At 48.3% G+C, this 22,635-nt stretch overlaps 8 protein-coding genes and 2 non-coding genes across 10 annotated transcripts; 3 read left to right on the top strand and 7 right to left on the bottom strand.

Moving 5' to 3' along the window:
* Positions 1–514: 514 nt before the first annotated feature.
* On the top strand, positions 515–604 carry J7337_003087. Its single transcript has one exon. It is a non-coding gene; the product is annotated as a tRNA-Arg (tRNA).
* Positions 605–712: 108 nt separating this feature from the next.
* On the bottom strand, positions 713–786 carry J7337_003086. The gene has a single exon. It is a non-coding gene; the product is annotated as a tRNA-Val (tRNA).
* A 210-nt stretch (positions 787–996) lies between these two features.
* Positions 997–4,303, bottom strand: J7337_003085 (uncharacterized protein; the record flags this gene model as incomplete). The annotated part of the gene is made up of 5 exons (XM_044820805.1): positions 997–2,060; positions 2,104–2,563; positions 2,686–3,261; positions 3,306–3,562; positions 3,607–4,303. The coding sequence occupies 5 exons, from the start codon at positions 4,301–4,303 to the stop codon at positions 997–999; spliced, it is 3,054 nt and encodes a 1,017-aa protein (XP_044685105.1).
* Positions 4,304–4,875: 572 nt separating this feature from the next.
* J7337_003084 (uncharacterized protein) lies at positions 4,876–5,939 on the bottom strand (the record flags this gene model as incomplete). The annotated part of the gene is made up of 3 exons (XM_044820804.1): positions 4,876–5,334; positions 5,380–5,786; positions 5,837–5,939. 3 exons carry the CDS (start codon positions 5,937–5,939, stop codon positions 4,876–4,878), a joined length of 969 nt encoding a protein of 322 aa, XP_044685104.1.
* A 539-nt stretch (positions 5,940–6,478) lies between these two features.
* J7337_003083 (uncharacterized protein) lies at positions 6,479–7,651 on the bottom strand (the record flags this gene model as incomplete). The annotated part of the gene is made up of 1 exon (XM_044820803.1): positions 6,479–7,651. The coding sequence occupies one exon, from the start codon at positions 7,649–7,651 to the stop codon at positions 6,479–6,481; it is 1,173 nt and encodes a 390-aa protein (XP_044685103.1).
* Positions 7,652–14,144: 6,493 nt separating this feature from the next.
* J7337_003082 (uncharacterized protein) lies at positions 14,145–15,002 on the bottom strand (the record flags this gene model as incomplete). The annotated part of the gene is made up of 2 exons (XM_044820802.1): positions 14,145–14,819; positions 14,880–15,002. The coding sequence occupies 2 exons, from the start codon at positions 15,000–15,002 to the stop codon at positions 14,145–14,147; spliced, it is 798 nt and encodes a 265-aa protein (XP_044685102.1).
* A 728-nt stretch (positions 15,003–15,730) lies between these two features.
* Positions 15,731–16,890, top strand: J7337_003081 (uncharacterized protein; the record flags this gene model as incomplete). Its single annotated transcript, XM_044820801.1, has 3 exons — positions 15,731–15,824; positions 15,916–15,956; positions 16,009–16,890. The coding sequence occupies 3 exons, from the start codon at positions 15,731–15,733 to the stop codon at positions 16,888–16,890; spliced, it is 1,017 nt and encodes a 338-aa protein (XP_044685101.1).
* A 250-nt stretch (positions 16,891–17,140) lies between these two features.
* SPT4 (transcription elongation factor spt4) lies at positions 17,141–17,624 on the bottom strand (the record flags this gene model as incomplete). Its single annotated transcript, XM_044820800.1, has 3 exons — positions 17,141–17,174; positions 17,227–17,480; positions 17,541–17,624. The coding sequence occupies 3 exons, from the start codon at positions 17,622–17,624 to the stop codon at positions 17,141–17,143; spliced, it is 372 nt and encodes a 123-aa protein (XP_044685100.1).
* Positions 17,625–18,494: 870 nt separating this feature from the next.
* On the bottom strand, positions 18,495–20,238 carry J7337_003079 (uncharacterized protein; the record flags this gene model as incomplete). Its single annotated transcript, XM_044820799.1, has 7 exons — positions 18,495–18,533; positions 18,588–18,712; positions 18,761–19,122; positions 19,178–19,421; positions 19,471–19,906; positions 19,967–20,047; positions 20,107–20,238. 7 exons carry the CDS (start codon positions 20,236–20,238, stop codon positions 18,495–18,497), a joined length of 1,419 nt encoding a protein of 472 aa, XP_044685099.1.
* A 1,000-nt stretch (positions 20,239–21,238) lies between these two features.
* Positions 21,239–22,597, top strand: J7337_003078 (uncharacterized protein; the record flags this gene model as incomplete). Its single annotated transcript, XM_044820798.1, has 1 exon — positions 21,239–22,597. The coding sequence occupies one exon, from the start codon at positions 21,239–21,241 to the stop codon at positions 22,595–22,597; it is 1,359 nt and encodes a 452-aa protein (XP_044685098.1).
* Between the last annotated feature and the right edge of the window lie 38 nt (positions 22,598–22,635).

Raw genomic sequence — 22,635 nt, 5'->3', positions numbered from 1 at the left:
GCATTGATATTCCTATCTGGGGTCTCGAAGCCCGGCATTGCATCTCGTGCTTTCATGTTATTGTATACCACTTGCTTATTCTCATTCCTCCCTTTGTGCTGTGGGGATGGTGGATGATCAGGCATCCTGATGATATACAGAGCGCATCTGTTCCGATGACTGTTGTTTTGGCAATGATTTCTATGTTTTGGAGTGCTACTGGAATTATGAAGCAATTTCGTGGCGAGCCATAGTTCTATGGGTGGTCTGGGGATCTATGCTGAACTTTTTACTTACAGATATGAAGACACGACTGGTGATGATAGATTTGTTTTATGTCAGAGATCTGCAGGAAATAGAGAAAGCTGGTATTAAACAGAACGGAAGAAAAGAGATTTATTATATGCCATCTGTTGTTTCCTCTCTAGTCATATCCAAGCAGTATCTACCGCCAACTCGTCCTCGCCTGGATACTATCCTGCTCGTATGGGGAATGAGAATGGTAACAGAACCGACTCAGACATCAACAAGATCAGGCCGCGTGGCCTAATGGCTAAGGCGCTAGATTTCGGTCTTCAGCAACTGATCCCTCTAGAGATTCCAGGTTCGACTCCTGGCGTGGTCGATTGACACAGCTGATCCACTTCTTTTTGCACTTCTCTCCTCCCTTAGAGAAGCAGAGATGTCTCTTTTTGCACTTGATGCAAAATGATAAACAGAACAAGCAAAAATGTGGTTCCGCCCGGGATCGAACCGGGGACCTTCTCGGTGTTAACGAGATGCCATAACCAACTAGACCACGGAACCTGTGATCTTCGAGATTAATCTCATGGCGATTGCTGGTTGGGGTCTCGCTATTGGGCTCCAAGTTCTCGGAACCACGAGTCATTACAAGAAAATAGACGGACTGACCAACTTGTTCACCTGGTAAAACAGTCACTGAGACAGTGTTGAAGCAATATACGTCTATTCATACCCGTGCCGTACGCCTGCCCATGATATAAGACGCCTCTCGTCTCACTGAAACGAGTTACTAATGTCATCCCAATCAAAGTTATCCATGTCCTGTGTATCGAATCCTTCAAACATGGCAGCATCCCCTGAAGGATCCAAGCTTCCTCCGTCATTGGCAGATCCAAGTCCCAGATCAGATGGTACACCACCCATACTGACATCAAGAGTCAAGTTATCGACTGACATATTGTCACCCTGAACACCTGAAGCCGCAGCAGCCATGGCGTCTCCAAGTCCAGCGGTGTCACCATCGAGGTTAAGAGACATCTCTGCAGTTTGAAGCATTCCTGGGGGTTGAGGGATGATCATCTGTGCTTCGACACGACGATGTAGACGTACAACGATCTCAGCCAGTGCTGGGTCTTTCTTCTGGAGTTTCCTACAGCCTTCAGCCTCGACTTTGAGAAGGTCCCGGAGACTGCGCTGCCGCTGGACCGGTGGCAGCATGTTTCCGTTTGCATCGACAACTGCAGGGGCATCTTTCGCGGCGTCAGGTGCACAGATCAACGAGATAGCAACGTCGTAGACAATACTGGCACTTCCAGCCTCTGTGTGTTGTCGAATCTCCTCCAAGATGACATGCAATACTCGTTTGGGGCCCATTATCTTCAGAGCAGCCAATATTTGCCGATGAGTATAAGAAGTCGGCATACTGTTCATGGCAGGATGAATGCTCCAGTGGACAAGACCTTGGATGGTAAGTTTGATGGCACTAGAGAGACCAGTAGGAAGTGTAGTAGTCCAAGACTCGAGCTCGTTGAGGTCAGTTCCCCCTGTGCGGCGTGACAAGGGGATGCTATCCTTGAGAGTCCGCAAAAGAGGTTCAATGTCTTGATTATTGGGATCTCGACGTTGATATGTCCGTAAAGCATGCTCCAAAGGCTTTGCAATGAGGTTTTTCACGGATGAAAGCATTGTGCTTGCTTCCCCCGAGATGGAACTTGGGAGGAGGATGAGTTGCAGAATCTTGATAATGGACTTTTGTTCTTTTTGGTCGATCCAGAGATAGTCTGCCAGGAATCGAATCGCCGGAACAAGAGATGGCAATAAGAAGGTATCCACAAGGTCTGCCTGGTCAGTATGGATCATCTAATTGGCAATGGTACTCACATTCTATGCCTCCCTTAAGGCTCTCGTCGTTGAGATAGCCATGTGTGTATGCAACAACAATGCTCTGGAATAGAGGTGCCACAACAAGATAAAACTCTTGCGGTGGGCAAGATGACATCAACTCATCGCCGAGACCACCGGCCTCGGTATCGAAAAGCCCATGAATCCACCCGTTGAGGTGATCATTCTCCCTCTGAGTGAGCTCATTGCATTGTCGTCCAATATGCCCCCTGCCAATAATCCTAGCGACCCAAGAGTCAGGGCTAGCGATGCCAATTTCCACTGCGTTCAGGTTATATCGATATGTGAAAGCCAAAACAAGCAGTAGAACGGCTCCAAACTCCTCGTACACGGGCTGATACTCTTCTTGGTCATCTTCATAACGCCAGTTATCAAGAAGTTGGCACAAAGGTTCAAGAATATTTGGCAGCTTCTCAAACAGAAGAATGACGTCTAAAGACTGTGGTTTTGCAGCAAGTTGGCTGCATAATACTTTCAACGACATCGTTTCCTTATTATGGCATGATTGTCGGAGCACCTACGACTGTTAGACATAGAATGTCAACGAACGGAGTTACTTACCTCAACAAGTGCCTGACAAACTGCGCCGACATTGCCGTCCATCTTGTCGAGTTCCCGAACAAGCCCCTGAATCTTTTCCGTGTCAGACAAGCAGTCTTGCACAAGCTTATCCTTGGAATGTTTCTGCAAAGATGGTTCATAGGAAAGCGATATTTCTCCCAGAATCCTCTCCACGTGCTCCCGTTGCACGAGACCATGCAGCACACACGCAGCGCAAAACTCTTCCCTAACACTTTCCGTGTAGGGATTATTGTTTCTCGACTCGTCAAACATGAGTGATGCTGTAGGAAATAAACTTGTATCTACGTGGCTCAGTGCCTCCGTAATACAGAATTCAGCCGATGTGCCTGGGAAGCCAGGGGGTAACAGTTGATAGAGAAGTATAGGAACCTTGTTGATCAAGAATGACCTTAGAAGGTGGGCATCTTTCTGTCCCTCATTGCGGAAAACCGCATTGGCCAAGATATCAAAAGACGCGAGAATTAGGTCGATGGCACTTGATTGAATATCTCCTTGATACTTGTTACTCATGTATGAAAACAAAGCATGATCATCCAAAAGAGGGCGTGCAATAAGCTAGCAAGTTAGTCTAGTCATTAACCCAGAGATATCAAACTTACTGCAGCGTTTAGATAGATGTACAATCCTGTCCGAGTGTTGCTGATTGGAATATCTGCCACAACAAAATTGTCCAGGCCAACAGCAGAATCAAGAAGTTCGTCCATAGCAGCATTAGTAGCTTGCTTCTTTTTATCAACGGGATCAGAGCTAGCAAGAATTTCCGTTCGAAACTGCTCGAGCTTGTCTGTTATTTGCGGCACGAGCTGTAACGTTGGCACAAAGCTTGCCAAGCCAGCAGACATTTCTTTCCGGACGTCTGTCCTAGTCAGTATAAGTGTATTTGAGGCGCAATTGTATTACCTTTGGCAATTGGTTTGCTCACGGCTCCAACAAGGATGTCATTCTCGCACATCCGTAGTAAGAGTGCAACCAGAGCTGCCCTCGACGATTCCATTTCATCCCGTACCTGGGCTTTGTGCAATTGCTCAATCATATCGGCCGCAAATGCGGTCGTGAAAAGGACCATTAATTTGGAAATGATCCTTGTCATCTCCAATGCCGTTTTTGAATCTCGTATGGCTTTGCCTTCTACTACGGACTTGGTAATCCCGTAGAAAAGTACCTCTTCAGCCCAGTACGAGCTCTTCCATCGAGTAATCTTCTGTTTCTTTTCATCCTTCTCTTTATCATCGCTTTTTTCGTTCTCCTTTTCTTTGTCCTTGCCCTCATTGGCGTTCGGTTGTTGTGCATACGCATGTAGAGACGAGTATTTGTACAGCGCTTTTAGTATTGATGGCGCATCGACGTAGCCGAGTCTTGTGAGCACTTGTAAGTATGGAGGGATTCGAGGGTCGAGACTATTGTCGTTTGATGGTTGAGGGCGAAGGAAGAAGTCGGCGACGAGGGCGGGAGGGAGAGGATGTTGGTCATGGACGAGTCGAACGTAGTTCTCGAACTTCTCTGTATCGAGACGATGAGAGATGGAGCGTGCGACAAATTGAGACCAATATTCTATGGCCGAGCGCATCCCTTCTGCGGCTGCTGCGCGAGAGTCCATGGCGAAGGGATAATATTCGAATCGATGATTATTTAAACGGTTGGTCGCGAGATGGATCGATGAACAAAGGAGCTTTTAATCGCGTCCATACGGTGATCCTTCAGGAAGCACGCCCGTCTATTCAATTGGGCTTCAATATACCAAGATAATCCAAGAAAAATATATTATAGTGGCGGAGATTTACTCTCCCAGCGTCGGCGCATAGACTTTGGTGGATGTAAAGCTTGAGCTGTCGCGGAGTCGATGGCCTGGGCTTGGTGTTGACTTTGGTGGGACTCGCTGTGGCGCGGATTTGTTCCGCGTTGTATAAGACCGCCAGATCTATCAACATAGACAAAGCCCGCCATAAGCTACCAAAATAATGGAAATTCCAGTATTAATAAGTCGTTCATCTTACATTATTACTTCTGACTACCTTACCTCTAAATACCGCGGCCTGAAAGCCTAACAGTCGCTGAAAGGTGAATTGCACATTGATGGAACGATTACACTTCATCGTGGTTGAAATCCGTAGTTCATATACCACATATTGAGCTACCCAGAGTCCCTCCAGCTGGCGGCTAATTCTGATACTAGATTTTCTTTGTTACTCCGGGCTCTATTCCCTCCAAAATCCCACCCAACTCCTCCCAGATCTTGCTACACATCTTCTCTCCTTCATCTCCCTGCATAATCTTGGGCAGTTCATGAAAAGCACCATTAGACATGAACTTTCCGTTCAAACTTTCATCTGCAAACGCTCCAGCCAGCAAGGCGCGGGATCCCACCTCCGGAGTTCGTCCAAAAAGTGCAAGGAGGCCTTTAAATATAAGATTGAATGGCCAGGGCGTGTTATCGAAAAGTGGTGTGCTGCAGAAACCAGGATGCACGCCGTTGACGATGATATAGCCTTTCCCAGATGATTCGATAGCTTTGGCGAGCTGGGTCATGAATATGAGTTGAACGAGTTTTGTCTTGTTGTAGTGTTCAAGGACACTTGACTGCTCATCAAGAGCTTTGATGATATTTGACTCTTGTACAGGAAGCCAACCCTAGTATCGTCAGCATAGGTTCGTGGTCGTTCAGGGAAGACTCACCTCAAATGCAGCGTCCGAGGACACAATCACAACATGTGGGACAATGTTAAACCTCGTCGACGTCTGTCTTAAAGCGGGGAGGACAAGAAGTGTAAGTAGAGCCGTGGAGATGACATTGATGCTCAGCATGGACTCATGACCCTCGAGAAGTTCACGCTTAAAGACAAGAAGACCTGCATTGTTGATCAAGACATCTAACCGGTCTAACTTATTGACACGGTCTGCAAACTCGCGAATACTATCATGCGATGCGAGATCTAGGTGCCAGACCTCGACGACGTTGTGTTTCCCAGTAGTCTCTTCGATGTCTTTCTTTGCGTGTTCACCTTTCTCAAGACTGCGGCATGCCAGGATTACTCTGGCAGCGTTGAATTGGGTAAAGTGTCGCGCTGCCTCGAGAGCAATACCTTGGAAATGGTCAGTTGCTAAGGAATTAGTGGTGTGAGAATTTAAATACCGCCGTTTCCGCCAGTGATGATGACTACTTTGCCTGTGCAATCTTCCTCTTGCGGCGGTATTGTGGTGAATTTGCCATAGATCATATTCAATAAGAACGACATTTTGATTAATGAGAGGCGATCGAAGCGAACGCCAAGACAAAGCAAAATGAGCGTGTAGTTCAATTGGTTGGAACTAGAGCCGTGTCTGTAGGTATGACGGATCGTTCTGTCAAATGAGAAGATGAAGTAGTAAGTGAGGTTCAGATGTTATTGCTGCTGACGAATTGTGCAACGGGCCAATTTAAGCCGAAGATGGTTGCATTGGTCCCCTGTCTGTACATAACCACTCACTGAACATGATTTATTCTGTTATACATTGCTGAACAGCTTATACTATTCCGGGAGCTGAAAACGAAGTATATTTGAGTACTACAGGCCTGTCATACCTTGCTCTATGAATAATATGAGCTCGAAAGATGACGCTTTGAGGCTCAGCGATTCTTGACTGAATGAAGGCTTCATCACTGGCAATCCATATATGAGCTACATTTCTTTTCAGTGATTATTAATTAATTATACAATTTATGGAATGACAAAAACACAGGGGAATCTCAACGCTAAACAAACACCAGGATATCTCAGTGTCTCAAGTAGCAACCCTACTTCTCAAAAACCGTCATCATAGTCCTCTTACCAGCCGCCCAACCATCAGCATAATCAGTACCCAGATATCGTCCTTTGGCCCACCAGATCATGATGCTAAACAGCTTCATGGTACCCATCTGGCCAGTAGCTCGGCTTCGGCCAAGTGTCACGGCAAACATTGGCTTAGCGGCAGGGGTGTACTCAGGAATTTCGCCGCCATCGAGATGAGCGGGAAGATTCTTGAAAAGGTGCTGTGCCTGCTTGTCTGCCATGCCGAGCTGTGAGTTTTCAAGGTTGCCAGCGTCTCCGATGACGAAGATGTTCTTCTGACCCTCGGCTTTGAGATGGGTGGTCTGCTTGACGTAGCCGTTGCTGTCGAGAAGGTTCTTGGGAACAAACTCGGTATTGGGGATAATGCCAGTAGCAGGGAGATAAGCATTTGCGGTGATCTTCTTGGTCGTTCCGTCGGCAGAGCGCACCTCGAGGATGGTATCTGATCCGGAAGGTGTTGCGCTGATGACAGTTGTCTTGGGCATTGTCTTGACCTTGAGCTTCTTGAGCTCCTTGAGAGCCTGCTTGCGAACCCCATCCGTCGCGGGTGGTGCAAGAGGGAGATCGTCAGAGTAGATGAAGATGACCTCCTTGGTCCCGTGCTGAGAGTACTCGAAGCCGAGTTCACCGGCAGTCTCGGAGCCGGTGAGACCACCACCAGAAACAACAATAGTCTTGGCCTTGCTGATCTGATCTTGGATCTCGTGTAACTTGGCCTTGGTAGCCTCAGTAGATCCGATATCCTTCCAGATCAGGCCATCCCTCGTTCTCGAGCCAGTAGCAATAATCAGAGTGTGGTAGTTGACTTCACGAACAGTAGCACTGCTGTTAAGCTCAACACTGACGAGGTTGGAAGTAGTATCAAGAGAAATAGCTTTGCCCTGAATCCACTCAAACTTGTCGGTAGGATAAGTGCTGAAGGTAGGTTCCAGTGGGATGATAACCTTGTCGTCTGAGATTTGGCCGGGGACAACGACACGAGGCATGGCGACAGGCCAGTGGAAGTGAGTATTGGGTGAAACGACGACCATCTTGAGATCTTTGCGCTTCATGACTTGGTTGACCATTGTTTGACGGATCACGGGAAGTGCGGCAGGGCCAGCACCGAGGACCACGATGGTCTTGACGTCTGCCATTGTGGTAGTAGTTGAGTACTTATCGTAGAGAATTTGTTGTTAAGATAGTATGAGAGGTAATTGTAATCCTGCTTGAGCGTAGTAGTCGTAATGTGAGTGAAGATGCTTGATTCAGAACAGGCCGTAACTCTCTACCTATATACACAATGCAATTCAAATTCATCTACCGTCCATCCCTTGCTTTCTCAGCCGATTAGAAACCAATAAATTACCAGTTACCGTGCCCACAAGCCCCGTGGAGAAGCAATAAAGTTTCAAAGGGCATTGCATTTCTACCCCCTGTTTAGATTAGAAAGATCAAATGCCGCCACGCGCGCGGCAGATGTTGCGGAATGGTCCATGGCCCCATAATTAGAGATAACTGACCAATAGTATCGCTTAACGCTGGTCCTCCTCTCTGCCGCCGGGGGGTTCGGAGACTTGAAATGCGATGTGGCTTTGGCTTTGTCAGTGGATTAGATAACTCGGCAACGGGTTCTATTAAGACACCGATAATATTGAATTTTAATTATCATGACAATCAGATAATTTGCATGTGTCGCTTTAAGTCTGGTCTGATAATCACACAGTTGACAAAGTCTCTATCAGTTCAAGTGAGCTATCAGTTCAAGTGAGAGTAATTGGCATAGAGTGTTCAGAACACAAGCAGTACCTTACCAAGTACAGAGAATTGAGAGTTCTTCATCAATGAGATCTAATGCTAGACCCTGCACGCTAAGTTCGAATCGGTTGACAGCTGGTGCACAACCAATGAAGGCCAAAGCCAAGGACCCTGGCCGCTGAACAGGGAAACTTGGCTCGTGGCCCACCTCATACCAACAACTTTAAACTAACAGACGAATAATAGCAATACAACAATTCGTGATACAATGATGGGAATCATATCGTCCAGGCTAAGTTTATCCAATAGGGAAGTGTATATCATAACTCTGGGAATCACTGTATTACTAGTAACCCAGTTTCTGAATCCCAAATGCCAACATCTACATCATCGTTGCTCTAGGTTAGGCGAGCCGAGTTTGCACCATCTTCTTGGTATCAACTCAAAATATCACTTATCAACAACATCACCGTGTTGGATACATGCAACACATGCTTTTAACATACAGTCTTTGGTTCAGTCATATAGCTATGATAAAAATTGCATGGCTCTTCTCGTATCGTGGCTTTAATATCCTCCAGGCCAGCAAACTTGAACAACTCTCGTGAAAGCTCAGCGAATATCCAGTTAAAGATACAAAACATGTTATAATGTAATGGATTCTAGATCGAGCCAAGAGGAGAAGTACTTCTTCATGAAGCTATCAGCCTTGATAAGATCACCGAACAAAATTGCACGTCATGATCGTGATCTCCTCACTCGTCAATTTCAATTGTCGTCATATCGTTTCTTGGCCTGACGCTGACGATGAACTGTTTACGATATGCTGATCTGGCATTGCCAGTCACTGTGGGTAAAATGGAGGTGCCGAGAAGTTCGCTCTAGCTGTTCATCCAGATGGTTTTCGTTATGATACCCCCTATGACAACAGCCGTTAGGTACTTGACCTCGATGCTACACACTGACTTGTCATACCCTACAGCGTCACCAACCTAGTAAAGCGGCCCGAAAACAAATATCCGAATGGAGATAATGTTATCGAGATCTTGTACAACGGCCGTGTGTGGTGACGATGGGTTGCTGACTCTGTTCGATGTGAGCCATCTCAGGTTGCATGGCTAGCATGGGTAACCCTCAACGTAATGCCAGCTGAGATCACGTCGTAAAAGCGAACCGAGTCGAGACCACGGTGACATATCCCTTGTCCTTCTGCCGTCATGAACTGGTCGACAGGGAACACTGAAGCTTTGTCGGGAAGAAAAAAACCCCAGGGGTGGTGGTACGGCTCAAACGTCATACCCTGAGAGGCGCTGTAATATGATGCAAAACTTCGCCGCAAGGCAACCACTCCACCGTCGCTTGGACCAGGGATCGTAAGCAACTCACCGACGTGAGAATTGACAGGAGAAGGGATATCGAATTATTGCTTGTTGAGATTGCTGTTGATTACTCCATATCGAGGAGGTGGGAGGGATTGGTAGAGGATTTCGAGAGAATTCCCAACTTTGGTGACCAACAAGTTACAACTCATGTGAATGACTTCCATTCGCGACTTTTGTGGCCACTGCTATGCGCACAGTCCACTCAGTTGCAATTGATAGCTCGAGGAGTTGCTCAGGCTAGCGGGCTAACATCGAAACGTGCAATTGGTAGTATTCCAGACTGTTTCATCAGGGGCCATCTCAGGTCACCAGCTTGAAGCGGACCCATCTTGCATCACGTAGAACCTTATGTCATCTTCTCAGACGACGTCAAAACAAACATCAAAAAGCAAGGATGCGGTGCGGGCTCTAGACGAGGGCTAGGGGACCCATTCTGTTATTCAAGCTAGGAAAACATCGATGGGCCAGGGTTTAGAACGGCGAAGGAAACTCTCTAGGTGACAGAGGTTCTTTCGTAGGTGGCATGGATGATTTTCGTATCGACAAACAGAGTTGGAAAAGCAATGTCGTCATCACGTGTCACGCCGGCTGATCAGAGGCGACAGCATTAGGAGATGCCCTTTTGAGTATCGACTCTGCTGTAAGGGGTCAAAAAGGCTGAGATTTGGAGAGTGCCGTCCGGACCTCGAGATCATAGGCTTCTGTTTGGTCCAAAACCAAAGCCAAGAAGCTGTCTGGCAGCACAAGCTTGTGGGGCATAAAGTGAGGCTCTAAGAGAGTTTTGACGTCTGTGACAAGCTGAAGGTAGCTTCAGGCAAGACAAGGAACCAACAGAAAAGATTGACGTCCGAGACTTGAACGCAGCCTTTTCGTTTGGCCGTCCCTGGTTGGCCAATGACGCAGATGTCATGCAATGTCGGTGATATCTCTAGCCTCGTGGGTTAAGGATAATCTCTGCAGCCCGCCGCCGTGGTCTGCTCATGACGCTGTTTGCTCCCGGGACGTGCAGCGTATAACAGAGGCGAAACGGTGCTGAGGCGAGATATGACGGTGTACGGTAGCATCCTGCATCTTCCTCTCAGGGCCTCCGTTTTCCTACTTTTCCCTTTCCTGTTGCGGAGGAAGATGAAGATAATCCCTGTAAGAGGTGACATCAGCAAGCGACTCTTTAGCGTGGCGGCTGAGTGACCTCATTGGCGCACGTAGACGTCCATGCATGCCGTCATTGGCCCACTTGACTCTCGACTACAATTTCCCCTTTGCCTACTGGTTGAGCGGCGCAGCACACAGTTTTGAAATGCTCGCCATGATGACTTGATACTGTGGTGACAATCCGACGTAATAGCAGATTTCTCTCCGTTTCTACACGACTTAGACCGTTTCCGTGGTGGGAAAAGGAGAGTGCTAGAATGCAGTGATGCACAAGGGGTTGCACTCCTGTTGACTGCCGACGTCAACAGATGATTCATACCGGGGCGTGTTCTGTAACCTCTTGAGAATTCAGGGTCTTTCATGTGCAATCATAACTTACAACATTCGGTATGATGTGCACCGAGATAAGATCGGGGAAAGTGGGAATAGCCTCGCTGCAAAAACTTTGTTCTTGCGTAGAGTAGCATCTGCTGGTCATCAACAGAGCAAGGCCTTTCTAAGCTTTTCGGTGCGTGATCAACCAGGTATGGGGAAATCAGCCGCCAAGAGGGAAATTGGGTTTTGGACCATGGGATTGTCGCAGATTTCCCATAGTGTTGGGGCCGATTTCCCCCTCCCGTCTAAATTCCCTCACTCAAAATGGATCCAGTGATGTGCGCTTCCCGAGAGCATATCGAGCTCTCCCCACGTTGATGCTACAATGTTTGAGCCTCAAAGATTATCTTCTGCCATGAGGCCCAATGATATCTGAAACTTGTGGCTCTCGATATACGCCAGTGCTTGTCGACCTCGAGATCTCAGGCACTTTGCTTGAGGCTTTTGTCAATTTGGAGTAATCCCGCTCTGATCCTTGGGACTAAGTCAACTAGAGAGCGGCACCAGAGTCGGAAGAATGCCAGCCCGAGAGCTGTAGTGATGATCCCTGCAATCTGGCTCTTAAGGGTCCTTGTCTTGGCAAAAGAGTCCAGGGCCTGGGCGAACCGTTGCTTGCTGCTTTCAAACAGCCGCGTGACCCGCTCTAAGAAGCTCGTGGTCCCTGGCGTGGTCTCATCATTCATGGTCTCGGAGCTGAACAATCATTCAGCGGACTTTTGGGTAACAGGCGGGCGCAGTTTGCGGTAAAGTCTGTTTCCTCAATGGCATAGGCTTCCATTTCGCGTTGTCTCTTCTTCGTAAGAGGTGTTATTTGTCGTAAGAACACATATTTCTCAGGCCATGATGCCTCCGCATGCATCATTGCCCCGTCTTTTGGCTTGAGCTTCGAGACATGACTTCCAATCGCCCACCACCATAGTCGAGCAATGATGCACGAGATGACTTCAGTACCGGGACCGGATCAGCAGGGTCTTTCTGTATCTGCGCTGTGCCCCATGCGACTCGCGATTGATGTGAGTTAAGCTCTTTGCAATGGTGCAGGGATTTTGCTGATCAACAAAGAGCGGAGTGGAATACAGTAACGGTCGTACTGTAAATTATCTCATTCCTGCACGTAGCCTCACCTCTCGGAAGCTCTGAATGGAAAAAAGTGGCGATGGGGACAGGACCCTGAGCTCCGGACTTTAGCGAATCACAAAAGACTTCGTCAGGGTGCAGGGATAAACCGACGATCTCTCCGAAGCTTACAGCGAGCCTCCAGTAGGGAGTCGTCAAGCTACGCCATTGACATGCGCTAGAGGACATCTATCTCTGACGATCAGTCGCTCATGATGGCATTACATTGGCCTGAGCGGACTGTTGAGCCCCTCTTTTCTGTTGTGCTCTAGGGACATTTCCCGCTTTGAGAGGAGAGGAGAGGAGAGGAGAAGAGAAGAGGAGAGGAGATGTTATTGAGTTTGAATTGTTCTTATTGATGGTATCACGGTTGGGAGATGTAAGGAGTACTCGAGACCTTGGCCCAGATGCTAGAATACTCGGGCAAATTTGTGATAGCTTATGATAATTCACCAATATTTACCGCTCTTGTATAAGCTGACCTCTGTTGTTTTCGCAACCTCACCAGAGGTCTCAAGTCTTTTGGCTTTCCTAGTGACGGGTATGACATCCGGACTGTGAAGTGTGTGTGTGTGTGAGAGACGGACACAGAGGAAAAAGAAGGGTCCATCCATGATGATGATGGGCTACGGTGCCACTCACCACCACACACCCACTTACACGCGCTAACATCGGGTGCCACACCCCATTACACAAGACGAATCCACTGTGACTGCATTTTCAAGGGACCTGGGGGTGGAGGCTTCAGGTCTGGTGGGCTTGGACTTTTGGGCTTGGGCTTGGGCTTGCAGGTACCCAGCCCGCTCCGCTCCTCTCCTTCTCGGCACTGCTGATGTGCATTCGAGCTCAGGCTGTAGAGTTTGTGGTATAATAAGACCCTGACATTCCCCCCCTCGATTTTACTTCTCATCATCAATCAACACAACAACAACAATCACAAACAACTTCAGCTACTCTCCAGCCTCATTTATAAATTCTCTCCCCTTTCAAGCCGGCGTTTACCACTAGCCTATTCAGTTTCTCAATTCGACTCACTTGCTTCAGTCGATAATTCATAACTCAAACCTCATCTCAAACAAACCACTTACACAAATACCACAAAACACCCCCATCATGCCTGCTCGATCAGACTACGGCTCCGTCTCCATGTCCATGTCTCCCCCTCCTCCTACAAACCTCTCAAGCTATTCCCGCTTCATGCACGACCACACAAAGCGTCAGATGGAGGCTTCCGGTGCTAGCCCACCCCCAACCAACGCTACGGCTCAGCGCGCCCGTTCGTCTGGCATGACAAACGGCCACACAAGCCCCAACTACTCATAAATCATGACGAGAATACGACAATTCTAGAACTTCACTCTCACCATGAGTTCTACTTCTCATTTTTTTGTCGTTCTGCCTTGGCTGTTGGGGCGTGACATCAATCGCGACGTCAATGGTGGCGAAGCAACCCCAGCCCCTTCTAAGCCAGGCTTCATCTCATTATCACACTTCTCTCATGGAACACATTATCTACGGCGTACTGGTGCCTAAAAAGGTTCATTTTTATATGACGGCATGGCCTATTTTCAAAGTTCTTTTCTTTACGAGCAAACACGATACGCATGGCGTTTATGGTCGAGGGTTTATGAGCTGCGAGAGTAGCACTGTAACATAGCAGGAACAGGGACACACAAATGTTGGTGGAGGAAAAGGATATAGCTCTATAGCTATTTGCTGCGATTAGCGAAATGATATATGAACGAATTATGTCATCAAAATTCTCCCATTGATGGTGAACTGAATATATTGAAACTCCATGCTTGCGCCAAAATACACCATCATTATACAAGTAATAATCTAGTCTCTCTTGACCATTCCCATTCCCTTATGACGATTTCTTTTTCAGTCCCAGAGCAGCTGCATGATCCTTCTTCTTTTTAACCGCCCTCTTGAAGGTAGGTGCTGAGGCTTGCGGCTCGACAGGAGCATCTTCTGGCTCAGCAATCTTTGCAGAACTCTCCACCTGGGCTCGTGCCGCAGCGAATGCCGCCTTGGCAGCTTCTTCGTCCTCCTTTTCCTGTTGTTTTCTCTCTTCGTCCTCTGTTCGTACGATAGTATCTACGAAATCCACACCTTCTTTCTCGGATCGGTTGATGCGAGCGTTTCTGTGGCGGATTTCATCCAAGGCATCAGCGGCGGCCATCTCTCGTTGAGCATCCTGGTTCTTGGCTTCCAGCTCTTCCATCTTGTCCAACTCTTCCTCGCCTGCGGCTTCTGCCTCTTCTCTTTCCAACCTGTCCAGACGCTGTTCGACGTTTTCTTCCTCAGCCGCGCGATTCCTCCACGGCTCATTGTTCCTCACCGCTCCACTGACTACAACGTAGTCTTGGTTCTTCGGGTCGGTCTTGATGATGATTTCTGAGCTGCAGGATGAGCATCGAAAACTGAGCTTAACGATCTGTATTCCTAGGTACTTTTCGTCCGGTGGGGTCTCCTTGCGAGCGTTCTTCTTCAAACCGCGATTCGAGAAAGCGCCACATCGCGTGCATCGCATAGTAAACTAGAGATGGGTGTTAGCTTTGGTTACAATCTTACAGGAGTTTGATGGGTCAATTCATACTGGACACATGATGCGAACCTGCTGAATGCGAGGTCCAGCGTTCTTGGGACCACGGCGACGCTGAAGAGCGCTCGGATCAAAGTCGGGAGGATAGTATTTCTGTAGTACTTTGCGTTCCGACATCGTAGGCGAACTCGAAGAGTAGATATTTCAAGCAAGGCTTAGTTATATGTGGACGCGCGCTTGTAGATTAAAGCAGATGCTGGTGGCAGGGTCAGATTCGTGCTATGTGAATGATCGATCGTGAAGATTGCAGTTTTGGAGTTGAGCAGTCGCCAAGCATAGAAGATGATAGTGGGGCGATTCGGCTGAATAATTCACAGCCAACCAATCAGCTCGTGTCGCGATTCAACGGTTCCCAAAGGTAAGGAAGTCATTCGAAGTCATCGCAAGCTGTTGTGATTCATTTTGTCACTCAGGGCTGAGGCCTTCAGTTTCTCGAATCTCCTAATGTACTAAAAATACCTCTCAGCGAGCGAAGGTATTGATATCATGGATGGTTTTATGGATACCTTTGGTAAGCATAGTGCGCTGTGCAAGTAAGCTTGCTTTAATAATCCGATTAGAGGAGGATCGAAAACTGAGGACCTCGATCCTAAATAATAAAAAGACTTAAGTAACATAGTATAAGTTTCATATAATATTGATATAGGTTTATAGTAGGATACCTTTTGCTTAACATATTTTGACACCTTTTATTAAGGTCTGATACTTTCTTGCTCCCTACCTTAGGTATCTCCAGGTCTGCACAGAAGGCCCCACTATTTCTAGGCGGCTCCACACTCTTAACATCCTCTCCGTCCACTAGCTCTTTACATGCGAATCTTCCTTCTTCAAACATCATCGCCAACATGCCAAAGGCCGAGGTCGGTTCAACGAAATACGTCGCAAACCGCATGAAGGCCAAGGGCCTTCAGCGTTTAAGATGGTACTGTCAAGTTTGCGGTAAGTAAACGCTGCGCTGTCTCATCATTGTGGTTTCAACTCCTCTTCATCTCACATCTGAGTCTCATAACAAATACTAACTATTTCACAGAAAAGCAATGCAGAGACGCGAATGGCTTCCGTCAGCACACAGTTTGTGGCCCCCTGAGTCATGAAGCGAGAAAATTACTCACTATCATGGTAGATGTCCGAATCTCACGTTCGACAAATGTTGCTTGTCGGCGAAGACCCCAAGAAATACATAAAATCCTACACGCAGCAGTTTCAGTCAGACTTTCTCCAGCTTCTCAGGACCGGTCACGGTGAAAAACAGGTCCATATCAACCAATTTTATCAGGAGTACATACGAAACAAAGAACACATACATATGAATGCCACCTCTTTTGCCAGCTTAACGGAATTCGCAAAACATCTTGGTCGCGAGGGAATCTGCCGCGTTGAAGAAAACGATAAGGGTATTCACATAGCGTGGATAGACCGATCTCCAGAAGCCCTAAGACGACAGGAAGCATTAAGGCGCAAAGAGGCCCAGGATCAAGGCAACGAGGAGATAGAACAACGAATGATTCGGGAGCAGATTAAGCGAGCACAAGCCACCGCCGGCAGTCGGGAAGAGGAGAAAGAAGAGGACAATGAAGCTCGAGAGCTAAAGCGACAAGAAGGCGAGAAGATCAAGCTCTCATTTGGAGCGAAGCCAGCTGCTTCTGAAACGAAGTCATCAGAAAGCCCCGCGCCTGACATGACAGCCCCTGAAGCAGAATCTTCGAAGACAGCAGACACAACTACGGACAAAGGGAAAGAGCCGGAAGTAGCACCAGCAAAGCCCGGTGGATTTGGAGGTCTTTCAATGAAGCTTGGCGGAAAGCCCCAGACCAAGAACGTTTTCGCCCAGGCCAAGAAGAACGCCCTCGCTTCAGGATCGAAGAAACCAGCCAAGATTGAACAGCCAAAGAAAATGAGTGAGGCTGAACGTATAATGAAGGAGGAGATGGAGAAGAAACGATCAAGAGAGTCTGCTGGATTTAGCTTTGGTATGGGCTCTGGTAAGAAGCAGAGAAACATCTGAGAATATTAGGGATTGTCTTACAGCTTGGACTGGGTTACAAGAATTATAGCAAATGGCATGGGTAAAATTATGTTCAGCACAAGAATTGGATGGGGCGTTTTTGCTTTAATCTACCATCGATACCACAACGGCCGCTTTTAAATAATCACACGCGATTTTCATCATATTTACTGCCATGCCAGTCCCTCCAACGCCAGTTTCGCCAGAACCAGTAGAAGAAATTATTCCAAGCCAGTCAAAACTTGGCACCCTAAGCATCGTTCTCCGCCTCTGTGCCGTCACGTCTATAAACCAAGTCAGTTCAGTCCATGCTACCCGTGTCCAAGTTCGACTTACGGAATGTACTGTATTCTATACTCGTCTTCCAACGTCGATCGAATTTCGTCGGGGAGTTGACCTGACACTTTGATGGCGTACATGCCAGGGACATAGTTGTCAAGGCGCTGGTACTTTGCGATCCATGATTTGGCCGGGTTCGCGAGGGTGATAACTCCTTCGAAGACTTGGGAGGTGCAGCTCTCAATCTGGTCTTGAGAGTGCTGGAGATGCAGAAACTCTTCGCAGTTCGGGCAGCCTTCGTCGCGGAAGCGCTAGGATCGCAACATGTTAGTCTCGGGCTCGTGCTGGTCTTCGCGACGGAGAGGACGTACTGCGTAGGTCATGACAACAGAGCAGACCATGCATGCTCGTAGGTAGCGCGCTTGGCCGGTAGAGACGTAGTTGGAAGACGACATGGTTCGTGTTTCGTGGGAGACACCGTCGATGGTATTTTGTTTCGGCGATCGGTCTGGGGCGTGAAGAGTGGTTGTTGAAAGGTTGAACAAGTTCGCGACAAAGGCGGCGGATGAAGAGCCATTATGCATTTAAGCGGCATATGCAAGAACTGCAATATCCACTCAAACTTCAATCTTTCATTCAAGATAGATCAGCTGGACCATTAACAAACCATCTTGTTGCTTCTATTCAAAATGACGCAAAATTCAAGCCAAGGCAGTCAAAAATCAATATTTCAACAGAAAGACCTCGAAAAGTCTCATAATCTTCTCACGTGCACAATCAAGGAGCCACCATTCTCATATGTACACCTGCAGCTTGTCAGCCTCAGCGGCTCATCAACTGTCACACTTGACAATCTTTCGCTGAAAAGCTACTGTACAACTGCCCTCCGTCGATGTCTGGGAATGGTAGGAACCGCAATTTCGATGGATATTCTGAAAATCGACAACGACCATGCATGGGTCCGTATTCCAAGACCAGACCTTGGCTCCTTTGCAACGGCAATCACAGCATGGCAGGGCACAACGGATGATGGCGAGCAAGTGAGCCTACAACTACGACAATGCTCAGACTGGCTAGGCGCCATGGTTGGAGCGGACGGACAAGATCGAGTATGGAATGCTTGAAGAGTGGCATTTTGTCATATTTATCATCATTCAACTGGAACCTCATTTTATCATCTCATCTATCCGAAGATGGGGGTATAAATGTATGCATGTACATCGCCCATCGGCCTACCCTGCATATGCACCGTTTCCAGACGCCCGGGACCTGAATACATTGTGAAATCGCCGCCTGTTTCGCTTTCTAAAGGCTCTCCGTTTTTTCTACATCAGGGAAGACATGAGAGAGCTTTGCGCATATGCCTGGCAGTTGATCAGTATTGGGGGTTACGAGATTGGGCATCGAGAGCCACTCACCATTGGCTTGATGTCGGGATGAGGCACAGCATCAAATTGCTCGTACTGGAGTTTGTAGTCGGGGCCAATGTTGATGTAGGCACCCCTGTTTTCTGTTGAGTCACAGTATCGAGGGGCAGAGAAGACTGAGGGAAGGTCAGCAAAAGTTCAGCAAAGATACCAGAATAACTTACCGGTAATACAGCGGCCATCATGCTGCACCTCATAACCGTCCATGCGAACCTCGTGACTTCGAATAACAGCTTCAAGACCGTTCTTCTCACAGAACTTCTTGGTGATGTCGGGACCGAACTGCATACCGACACCACGCTTGCTGGGACCTCGGCCGTTCTCTTCCTGGGGGTCGGTCCACAGCATCTCCATCATCAAACCAGCCTGACCCGGTTGTCGCTGGTTGTGTCGGTTGAGTTTTCGAATATCGTCAAGAGTGACGCTGTCATCAGAGAAAAGACCTCCGTGAAGGACAAGGTACTTCTTGCCAATGAGAGTGGCCAGAGCAAGAGCAGAGAAGCTCTCAGAGAACAGCTTGAACACCCTTCATACTCAATCAGTACCGTCACATGGATATGTGAATGGCTCGCAGGACTTACCGCTCGTTATACTTGGCTTTGCACTCGCCCTCGAAACCGTACACACGGTTCATGTCATCCGTTTCGTGGTTACCGCGATTCAAGAAGAACTGGTTAGGACGCAGCCACTTGTAAGCATAGAGGAGCAGAGCGATCTCAGTTGACCAAGAACCTCGGTCCACGAAATCACCGTTGAAAAGATACCAGTGCTTCTCGTCGGGGGTTCCGTTGCGGCGGAACAACTCCATAAGATCAAAGTATTGACCTGAAGTGGCGAATTAGCTTGGTAAACATCAGACGACAAGTGTTCTTACCGTGAGTGTCACCACAGACAGTGAGCTTCACGTCGCTGGGGATCTCGACCTCGACCATGGTGGGCTCGTCGTATACAAGCTTCTTGACCGCGATGATGATTTGGTAAACGTATTTTCGGTGGATCTTCTTGCCCGTCTTGAAACGTTCAATCATATCGTCGATGAACTCTTGTGTCATCTCATCGCCTAATCGCACACCATCGTATCCTGGCTCGACCACCATGGAGTCCAGATCAAGACCCTCGGCCGCTGAAGGCTCATCGCCGACCTCGATTGCCGCAAAGAAGGCTAGCTGACGGACGATCTTTTTGCACTCCTCCAGCTTGAGCCTGGCATCTTTGTTACTGGGATCGAGGGACACACATGTCTTGAAGTCGTCAATGGCTTCCTTGGGTCGGAGGATCGCAGTCTTGGCCAGTCCTCGTCGGTAGTACGCCTAGCACGGTCAACATTTCAAAGCCTCTTCCTCCGGGTCGTTGGTAGTCTTGTGGCGAACCTTGACAAGTTTGGGGTTGAGCTCGATGGCCTTTGTAGCGTCGGCAATGGCGTAACCGTAGGCCTCGGTCTTGATATATGCCTAGAGTACCAAGTCAGGAAAGGTTCTGGGGGTTGAGGTCGTGTGATATATTGACGCACCTGGGCTCGGTTGGTGAAGAATGTAGGCTCCTTGTCGTTCAACTTAATGGCCTGGCTGTAAAAGTCTACAGCACTGGGATAATCACCCGCTTGGAAGGCCTTGTTGCCCTTGTTCTTGAGTTCGACAGCCATTTTGCGAAGTGAGCGTTTGTTCGGCGAAGAAGTTGGCTGCACAGAAGGATATCGAAGAGGGAGGAGGGGGAGGGGGAGGGGGAGGGGTTCTGTCGTTGGTTTGCGCCGAGCGCAGCTACAACCGCTCAAGTCAGTCGCAAAGAGAGAAGAAGTGGATTGTGAAAGGAAGGATTCAGAAATAAGCTTGTGGAATGCTAAAGAAACGAGACAATCTGCCAAAGCGGCTTGGTTCCACAATGTGAGGAAGGGGAAAGAAGTTTTGGATGGACGTTGATGGAGGGCGGCTTTTCGGTGGAGTTTCTCCCCGCTGGCGGCGTCATGAAGACGAACCTAGAACGCCTGGCGGGGCGAGCTTAACGGGCAAGGCTTCAGGGCTTTCAACCTTTGTGATAGGTTAGAATGCCCCTGTAAGCGATCGCAGCTGGGCGCAAGTCAGCAATGCCTAGCGTGGCCACGCGCCTAAAGTTGGGGAATCTTTATCAATCGCCACCGACACCGATTTGTGTGTCTTGTGTGTCTTGTGTGTATTTGCTGCATTGGAGCCTAGCCTCAGATGCGAAAAGGAATAGATCGTCTCTTTATTGAGCTACGTTTATACAGCCCAAGCGCAAGTTTTCCTACTTTCAATCACCAAGCTATTGTGGTACTCATAAAGCCTACTCAGAGTAATGCCGCTGACTTACTAAGGTACTCAAGAAGTTAATCTGTGGCTTCAGGTTGTTCAAACTTCAAAGTTACCTTACCTTGAGTACCTGGACTGCCTTGGCCGAATCGGAGATCGGTTAGTTGCATATCAAGATCTCGGCCCCACTGCTTCATTGTTGGAACCTCAGACAAAGTTGTCACAGCCAACAGAAACAAACCAAACTCATATCCAAAAGACTCGACTCTGAATATCTGAACCGTACCTAGCGACATATCGCAACTAGAAAACACGATCCATCACTGATAGTGAACTTTCCGCGGCTGGTGCGCGCCTTGCGCCCAGGATTGGCCCATCATGGACTCATCAGGGTCAGGAACCTCAAATGCGCTGGTACGCAAGCGGACAGATACGGACTTGATGCCCCCGCCTCCTCAAGCCAAAAAGATAAAACGACCCAAGAAGGTACTTGACGAAGACACTTACACGGAAGCATTATCCCAAATCATCGCCCGGGACTTCTTCCCAGGACTCCTTCAAACTGAGATACAGCAAGAGTATCTGGATGCACTGGAGTCAAAGGATGCTGCCTGGATCTCAAGTGCGGGCCGAAGACTTCAGCATGTTATGACACCGGGACGCCGAAATGCACCTCTCTCGGCACAACCGAATTCCTTCACTGCTGGTGATCGCACACCTTCAACGTATGGCGGTGATACGCCAGCTTCAGTTACCTCGAATGTTCCGGATCCGCAGCCACGGCTAGGAGCCAACATGAGCCTGACAAAATTTCAAGATACTTACACAAGTGAGGATAATGAAAGCTTTTACAAGCTTGTCGACAAACAGAATCAGAAAAAGGCAGACAAATATGCCTGGCTTTGGCGCGGTAACAAATTACCATCAAAGCAAATGATCAAACAGAAAGAGGTTGAGGATCGACTGAGCCAAACCCGAAGCCTCATCGATGACGGATTCAAGAAAGACTTGCTGGCCATCAAGGACAAAGATGACCGTCCGGCTCGCCCGGATTCCTGGAATGCCAACCCTCGAAACAGTTTGATGTTCAGACCTGACGGGTTAGACGATGGTGTCCTCACCGTTTCTCAGAAGGCCGAAGAATCCTCAAGGATGGCACCGAAGTCGATAGTCTACGAGAACACGAGAATGCCACAACCGCGCATTACACCAAGACCGCCATCTCCAACCATGTCAGCGGTGCGAGACGCCATTGCCGGCAAGCCTCGGAAAGATGATCGAGACTCTAGCATTGTTAGCGGAGGCGAGACACCAAGAGTTAATGGGTATGCTTTTGTGGACGACGAGGATGACGATGATGATGATGAGCCAATCCTTCCTGCTCCTATTATCAACCTAGGCCCGGGAGATGCAGCTCCAAGCCCCTTCCGCTTGCAAGAGCAACGCGACAGAGAAAGTCTACACGAACGCATGGTGGAGAGGATATCCCAGTCGAAGAAGGAATCTTCAAGGAATGGACTTACAGGGAGAGTTGACAAGACGCCGGTTCCAAAGTTTCCTAGTAGTCCTCGGGTCAATGGTGGACTTACACCTGCAGCGCAAAGGCTTTGGAGTAAGGTTGGCACCCCTGGACGTGGATCAAGTGGGAGCTCATTTGGAAATTCCAAGCCCATGACTCCCAGAGGATCACTTTTGAGATCAGTGAAGAGGCCTGGCTCAATATCTGGAAAGAAGTAACGGTTGAAATGAGACCGTGGTGATAAGATTCGGGGCTT

Source organism: Fusarium musae, chromosome 2 (assembly GCF_019915245.1).
Source record: "Fusarium musae strain F31 chromosome 2, whole genome shotgun sequence".
Taxonomy (NCBI): domain Eukaryota; kingdom Fungi; phylum Ascomycota; class Sordariomycetes; order Hypocreales; family Nectriaceae; genus Fusarium; species Fusarium musae.
The sequence above is the reverse complement of the archived record's forward strand: the minus strand, read 5'-3'. Positions and strand labels throughout refer to the sequence as shown.